The sequence below is a fragment of the Antrostomus carolinensis genome, unplaced genomic scaffold (assembly GCF_000700745.2).
Source record: "Antrostomus carolinensis isolate BGI_N321 unplaced genomic scaffold, ASM70074v2 scaffold20056, whole genome shotgun sequence".
In the NCBI taxonomy this organism is placed as follows: Eukaryota; Metazoa; Chordata; class Aves; order Caprimulgiformes; family Caprimulgidae; genus Antrostomus; species Antrostomus carolinensis.
Window position 1 is genome coordinate 25602 of NW_010321442.1, and position 8228 is coordinate 33829.

The 8228-nt window shown below is 47.1% G+C and overlaps 1 protein-coding gene across 1 annotated transcript in view; it reads left to right on the forward strand.

Annotated features, from left to right (window-relative positions):
* Nucleotides 1–5652, forward strand: part of KDELR2 (KDEL endoplasmic reticulum protein retention receptor 2) — a 5742-nt gene extending 90 nt beyond the window's left edge. Inside the window, exons 1-5 of the mRNA XM_010169943.2 lie at nucleotides 1–16; nucleotides 947–1047; nucleotides 1612–1770; nucleotides 2096–2348; nucleotides 5495–5652. The exon at nucleotides 1–16 is cut by the window's left edge and continues 90 nt beyond it. Coding sequence (XP_010168245.1) covers nucleotides 1–16; nucleotides 947–1047; nucleotides 1612–1770; nucleotides 2096–2348; nucleotides 5495–5535 — 570 coding nt within the window. The 3' untranslated portion in view covers nucleotides 5536–5652. The remainder of the gene's footprint in view (nucleotides 17–946; nucleotides 1048–1611; nucleotides 1771–2095; nucleotides 2349–5494) is intronic.
* Nucleotides 5653–8228: the final 2576 nt, after the last annotated feature.

Sequence of the window (8228 nt, forward strand, 5' to 3'; positions counted from 1 at the left end):
TCCAAGTCTTGTGCCGGTGAGTGCTCCCACTCCCTGGGGAAGGAGGGGGGTCCTTCTCAGAGGGAGGCTCAGCAAGGGGTACAAGTGAAACGGGTGCCAAAAAGGCCAGCAATAGCCCATGCAAGCTGGCAGCCCTCTTTGGCAGGCTCTTTCAGGGAAGCCATGTTCCTCCAGGAGGTCCCCCTGCCAGGAGAGGGCTGTGTTGGAAGGATGTGATGTGGCAAGGCACACAGCCTCAGGCAGGTGTTGAGGTGAAATGAAGGGGAGGACAGTAAGGCCAGAGGGATGTGGAAAATGAGTTTTGGTGGCATCAAAACTGATAATCTTAAGAGAAAGCTGCTTTCTCTCTTAAAGAGGTCCTGCTAGCAGGCAGGTGGGTGCTTCATTCCTGGACAAGGAAATCAGGGCAGCAGCTTCCCGCAGGACGATTTTGCTCAGAGTTCATGGTTTCTTTCCCAAGAGACTTTGGGGTGAGGCTGCAGCACAATGGCCATTATCACAGGTAAAGAAATGGGTAGGTCTGTCTGCCTCTTCCCACCAGCAGTGACTAAGCTCCATCAGCATCCCTGGGCTGGTCCCTGATCCCACAGCTCTTCCCTGGTGCAGTAGATGTCACATCACACAACCCCTCAGCAAGGTGGGCAGATGAAGGGGGTGAGGGAGGGAAGAGAAAAGCATTTTGATGACAGTAAGGACTGAATTGGCCAAAGCAGAGGACGTGCTACGACCCCAGGCAGGGTCAGAGCATCAGCAGGACTCTACTTGGGAGACTCTAGCCAGTCTTGGGGTAGGTCTAGAGCTACCAGAGCACCTACATTCCAGACGAGGCTCACAAAGCAACATGCATAGATACAACCACTTCCAAAGAAGTTGTAAGAGGAAACCACCATCCTAAGGGTCCTTCCCTTCATCTGCCTTACCTTCTTTTCTTCTCCCTGCCATGCAGGTATCTCTGGGAAGAGTCAGATTCTTTTCGCCCTCGTCTTCACTACGCGCTATCTGGACCTGTTCACCACCTTCATCTCTGTCTACAACACCGTGATGAAGGTAAGGAGAGGGCAGTGCAGAAGAAGAGGTTCCCCTTAGCTCGCTGTATTTTTCAGCCAGAAGGAATGAGCAATTCCATCTTCTTCACTTGTCACCAATGCTAGAGGGGGTTATACACAGGAAGGGTGGATAAAGATGCTTCCTTTGGTGTCACTGGCCCTCCATTGACCAAAAAACCCCCTCACCACAGTCAGTGAGCAAGCTGAGCCCACCACATTTAGTACCACCAAAACCAGAACAAGATGTCGTGAATCAAGCCTGGGTGTCTTTGTGCAGCAGGAGCATAAACAGATGGCTGACACCAAGACAACCTCTCCACACAGAGCCCTAGAGGGCTCAAGCAAGTGTGATCCTCACAGCGGGTCAATCTTTAGTTGACCGCTGGAGTATCTCCAGCAGAAGCCAATCCACAAGCCAGCACAGAAAAAGCATTCACCACTATCTCGCCCTGGCACAGCCCCTCCAGAACTGGGTTAAAAGATCTTGATTTTGGCAAAGCCATCTTCTCTTCAAGCACAGATGTAATTGTAGGTGAGGTCTTGCCATCTCCCTTCCCTCCCCCAGGTCATTTTCTTGATATGTGCCTACATCACCGTGTACATGATCTACGTGAAATTCCGGAAAACGTTCGACAGTGAGAATGACTCCTTTCGCCTCGAGTTCCTGCTGGTCCCTGTCACAGGCTTGTCGTTTCTGGAGAACCACAGCTTCACACCCTTGGAGGTAAGGAAAACCTGGGGCAGTAAAGGGGAGGGGAGGCAGCAGCACGACGCCATGCAGCAGAGCAAGCAGCATATTGAATAGCTGATTTTTAACAGCAGAAGCAGGCAGGAAAGGCAAGGTTGGCAGGCCTTGAAGACCACACCATCTGTAGAGCAGCTCAGCACTGTCTACTCTCAGTCCCAGCACAGCAGGCTCATTTTCCCCAACTCCAGCAGCATTGCTCATCCCACTTGCACATCGGTGCTCTGCCAAATGAAACCTTTGCTTCTTAATATGTATTAACCAGCACCGAGACTCTCCACTGCCCTCCTTTTGCATCTCACAGATACTCTGGACCTTCTCCATCTACCTGGAGTCCGTGGCTATCCTTCCTCAGCTCTTCATGATCAGCAAGACAGGGGAAGCAGAGACCATCACGACACACTACCTTTTCTTCCTGGGTCTCTACCGCGCTCTCTACATTGCCAACTGGGTCTGGCGCTACTACACGGAGAACTTCTATGACCAGATCGCTGTAGTTTCTGGGGTGGTACAAACCATCTTCTACTGTGACTTCTTCTATCTCTACGTTACCAAAGGTAGGTAAAGGGGTTGGTATAAATTTGAAACATTCATTCAGCACTCTTGCAACGTACCGTGGAGCTCCAGCTTGCCGTGCACTAAGCCTTACACAACTTTATTCTTTGCTGTATTTGTGATGCATCTAAAATCCGGTTTAAAAAATGCATCTGTCGAATGCAAGTGGGCATCTCTGCTCACAAGGCTCTAGACGGGCACGTGAAACAAAGCAGAGGTTAAACCAGAACTAAACCTGGTTTAACCCCACCTTGGGAAGTTGACAATTGAGGTATATTCAATTCTACAAAAATTTTCAAAGATTATGAATCACACAAAAAAAACTTTGAGGGGGAAAAAAATAGCTGTAGGCAGACAACGTACCTGAGAAAGCAACTGCAAACATACGGAGATATTATTAAGATTACTTTTTCTTTTGATTCAAAAGATGTTAACCTTCCCAAGAACCGACTCTGTAGGAAGACAGACATCTGCACAGACAAGACACCCCTCTCTGTTTCCCAAAATCAGATGCCCCTTCCACTTCAGCACCGTGCTTTGGTAAAAGGCTACATACCAGAGCTAACAAGTGCATCAAGGGCAGGAAATATGGTAGAACACGCTCTAGTTTGCTGAAGATGAACTAAGTTTTAAAACGCTTTTGTGTTGAGGAGGATGGAATTTGATGAAATTAGCTGAGTGAATAAGTACTTTTCTTCCTTCTTCACATTCCTGAACCAGCCTGCCAAAAGCAGCAGTGGCGGCCCGCGTTTGATGTTTGGAGGGATGGGTCTTCGGTAGCTTCATGCAATATACCTGCTGATAGAGAGGTGACAGGAACACTGAGTAGGTGGCTGGTCTTGGCAGATTAAGACTTCCTTCTGTCATTAAAACATTTTTATAGGCAGAAAGGTACTTTGTAAAACTGCCATCAAGGTGCTTCACGTCAATTCCCTTTTTTTAAAAAAAAAACAAACCCAAAAACCAAACCACAAAACACCAATTCCCATTTTAGCTTCACTCAATTCATGTGTCCCATGTCCTTCTGGGAGAAAATCCACACCCTTTGTAGTTGCGGATGATGGAACAAAAGTGGGGAAAAAACCAACTGCTGGCTTCCAGTCTCGCATTGCTAGTGATAAAAACCACAAAATTTAGAGGACACAAGAGGCAGAAGAAAAAACATTTATCCCTGGGACATCACAGCAGGAAGAGAGTTGCTTTTTTTTTCTTTTACACAAATGTTCTGGATCACAGGAGAGAAAAGGTGACCGGAGATACAGAAATGCTTTGCGGTCACTTCTGAAAAGCAGCAATATTATAGCAGGTTGCAACTCTCAGACTCTTGCAAAAAAACACCTTTTCAAAACACTTTCAACACTGAAGAGCTCAGACAAAAGAGCAGCAACGCTGTAAAAAAAGCAAAGATTTGTTACATAAAGAGGGGTATTTAACGAGACTTCAGAGCCTTTACCAAAGCCCTGCAAAGGGATTTTTATAGAACACAACTTCACTTTATCTTGTTTTCAAAACTAGATGAGCTCTTTTCTGTTTAACACAAGGACCTGAAAGATATTCTGAGGAAGCTTTCAGCTCCCAAAAAGCTTGTATTTCACAAAACAGCTGAGGTTGGGAGCAACTCAGGGGGGGACCATCTAATCCACCCCCCTGCTTACATTAGGGTCACCTACAGCAGGTTGTTCAGGGTCCTGCCCTGTCAGGTTTTGCGTATCTCCAGGATGAAGTAACCACAGCCTCTCTGAGCAACCTGTACCACTGTCTAACCACCCTCACTGTGGAAAAAAAATAATAAATTCTTAGGTTTCTGTGGAATTTCCCATTGTCCCATGTCCCACCACTGAGCAGAGTCCGGCTCTGTCCCCTTTGCTCCTCCATCAGGCATTTATACACATGGAGAAGATCCCCCTCAGCCTTCTCCAGGCTGAGCAGTCGCAGCTCTCAACCTGTGCTCTTACCTCAGACGCTCTAGTCCCTTAACCATCCTTGTGGTCTTTCTGCACTTGCTCCAGCACATCCCCATCTCTTGTACTGGGAGCCCAGAGCTGGACCCATCACTCCCGCTGTGGCCTCACCAGGGCTGAGCAGGGAGGAAGGACTACCTCCCCCAACCTGTTGGCGATGTAGCTCAGGAGACTGTTTGCATTCTTTGCTGTGAGGGCACATTAGTGCCTCATCTTCCATTTGGTGTCCACCAGCACACCCAGGGCCTTTTCTGCCAAGCTACTTTCCAGCACATACTGGTGCATGGGGTTGTTCCACCCCAGGGGCAGGACATGGCATTTCCCTTCGCTGACCTTCACAAGGTCTGTGTCAGCCCATTTCTCCAGCCTGGCACGAGTGCCTCTGACCCCACCTGCTGTATCAGCCGCTCCCCTCCGTTGTGCACCATCAGCAGATCACCGAGGCTGCACTCTGCCCTTCAGTCTGTCACCAAAGACACTGAGCAGCACTGGCCCCAGTTCCCACCCCTGGGGAACGCTGCCAGTACCAGGCCAACAGCTGGACTCCGCAGTACTGACCACCGCAGCCAGGGCAGCCACTTCTCCATCCACCTCACGGAATGAAGCCCATGGGCCCCTGGCATTTCCTCCCATCCAAGCTTCCAGATCAGAGGAGATGGGGCAGACTCAGGGGGTCTGGCCACAGACCATTTACTCAGGTCATGTTCTCTATTAAAAGGGGGAAGAGGGGGCAAGTACTGGGGACAGAACAGCAGATTCCACACTACATCATGAAGAAAAAAATGAGGAAATTAAGAGGGTTCACAGATGAGCAAGAGTAACCATGGAAGAGGAAAGTAGAACCTTCTCCTTTAGCATGAAGGAGAATAGGTTTGGAGTTTCCCCCCTTACAAGCAATTCTGTAGTGGTTGTCAGCAGCACTGTTATCACTCAGTCATAACTGAGGACAAGCAGCTGGGCTACCTGCAGGCAGCAAGGCTCTGTCCCTACAAGCCTTGTCCCTACAGCAGCACGTGTAGTAGGCTCAGGAAGGCCCACTCACTAGCCCTGACCTATTGCCCTTTGCAAACCCGGCAGCTCCCTATCCAGCACTGCAAACAGCAAGTACTGAAAAAATACTTGTTAAAACAATGAAACAGTTTAATTCCTCGGAGTTCCTTCATTACCTTCTCTTTCTCTTTGCACAGTCCTAAAAGGAAAGAAGCTAAGTCTTCCCATGCCTGTTTGAAGACATTTCCACAGACAACGCAAGAAATTCCAAACACGAAGCTCTCTAACATCACAGCTGTCCTTTCCTGGCCTTTTTCGCCTAACAGAGGAGGGCTCAGCAGAGTTTCATTCCAGCACCAGAAAGATAATGAGGCCTGGAAAGCTGATATGCTTTTCATCCATATGAGACTTCCCCCCCCCCCCTTTTTTATTAATTTCTTCTTGCTTGAATTGGTGCTAGTAAGTAGTGCTGGCCAACACTCATGTAGCGCAAGTTCTTCTCTCCCAGCTCTTCCCAGCATCTGCCTCCAAAACATGCCCCTAGTTTGACCGCAAGGCAGCACAAGGAGTGTAAGGGAAACTGTCACTACCTTTAGTCCTTCAGTCCTTTCCTGAGAGGGAAAAGGGAACATGCTGTTAAGTCTGATACCACGTACAAAGGCCACTGACCCATTGCACATGCGGCCCGTATGACGGAGCAGATGCTACAAACTGTTACTTTAACTCTGTAAGAACTAACCTCCTCCTCAAAGTCACCCCTGCCTGACACCCATTCGACTCAGGTCCCCTAACGTTCGGGAAAAATAAATGCCCTTTGAATGACACAAATCTTCCAGTTCCACGGGTATTCAAACATCCTTCCCACTCACTCACTTTCGGTGGCAGTTCCTTGTATTCTACAAACAGGGACCATTTCGATTACAGTTCTGTGGGTTTCCAACAGGTGTTTCCAACTCCTTGAATTTGACTTTTTGTAAGAACTGGGAAGAATGGGGGCAAAGACGGCTTTACAATCCAAAAATAAAGACAAAGTTCACAATTTATTGACAACAGTGTTTTTATTTATACCTACAAAAGAAAACAAGATGGTATCAAAAAGACAATTTACAAACTAAGAATAGTAACATAGCTCTTAGTATCCTGTGTCTGAACACCACAGATCTATGAATCTCTCAATTCAAGTCTTCATTAATACAACAGGAATGTGTTCAGAGACCAGCGGGCGTGTGAAACAAGATGCTGATCCCACACAAAGCCACTAACCCTTCCACTGTTCAGAGAAGTCCAAACAGCAAATTGCTTCAGGAAGTGGGAGGGGAGGAGACACCCAACTTATCTGACACTCCCACAAACTTTTACAGGTTCAAAACAAGGCAAACAATAGCAGATGCTAATGCTTTATGAGCAAGGGCCCTGCAGCTGGTATATGGAACAGAGCAGCGAGCACCAGGTGGGACAGGGGCAGCACACACCACGGTGCATTTACGCATCCAACAGTCTGGTTAACGCTCGGAACGGAACCGAGACCCTGGCCTTCAGCTGACCTCAGTGGCAATGAAGCACTCCAAGACTTGGCACCGATGTTTACATGTGCACAAGTCCCCCCCAAAAGAAGTCAAAGCTAGAGCAGACTGTAAGGCAGCTTTGGTGGTCCAGAGACCCTTTTTAAAGCCAGTCAGTAAGACGTCCTACTCCTCCACTCCTCAAACACATTTCTGCACTGAACTCGCAAATCTAAGAAAAAAAAAAAAAAAAATCCAACAAAAACCCCCCAAAACAATTCTACATTTAACAATTCTCCATTTGCTTGTGAGGGAGGCCAAAGACAAATCGGTCAGTGCCCTGGATAAACAAAGTGTTTCTGGCTTTCACTTAACACAAGCAAAGGAACTTCCTGCCCAAGCACTGGAATTAGAAGATGGGAAGCAAGGTTCTGGAAGATCTCTCCCTTTTCCCTCTGTGTCAGCAACCTACCTGTGTACTGCACACATACACACACACAAAAAAATGCACATCTATCCCTCAAAACTTTACTCTGGGAAGAAATTAAATTTAAAAAGAAATAATTTCTATATAAGCAAGCTCTTTTCCTGGGCTATAAGAAATTCCACTCTGCTACAGGAGTGGGCTGCCCTGTTCATCCACATGCAAGAAAAAAAACCCCCAAATCCTGCATTCTTCATAATACAAAAATTATGCCCTCACAAACCAGGAGATGTATCCATCCTTCTGTCGTATTATCAGATCAAGAGCAGCCAACTCCTGTTACCATCTACTATCTCTGAACCGTCTGATATTAGAAATAACAAGTCAACAACATGCTTTATTAAAGGGGAACCCCCCCTCACACCCACCTTAGCCTGTAAAATAAACAAATTTTATTTATGTATTTACTAAAATTTCACTCTTCTCTACCATTTTCTAAAATGCTACCTACCTGCGAGAGCTCAGCTCAAAGGGACCAATGGAGCAGGGAAATGCACTCAAAAGCCAGGAAAAGCAACAGTCAGAGCAAGGTACAAAAGAAACAAAGCTTCAGAATCAGGATGCACTAACCAGCTCATCTGCTTACCTCATGAAAAGGAGATTCCAGGCAATCTCCTACTCCTCCTTTCCTCCCCCTGCCCCCCCCCCCTCAGCCCACCCTTTTCAAATCTCTTAAATTTAAGTGTGGGAAAACTCTGACACATTTTATTCAGCGTAGCAGCATTCAGAACATTCCCCGTGGCAAAAGGTAGTTTGTTCATAAGGACAGACAAACGAGCTATGCTGCTCATCACCTCAGCTCTTGTTAGTTTCTGGGCTCTCAAATAAGAATTCTCTTAATAAACTCAGCAATAGGAATTTGAAAGCAGAAACTAATTTTGAAAGCAGAAACTGGATAACCAGGCTCCACGCATGTGTGATGCTGCAATTTAACAATCGTAGGGA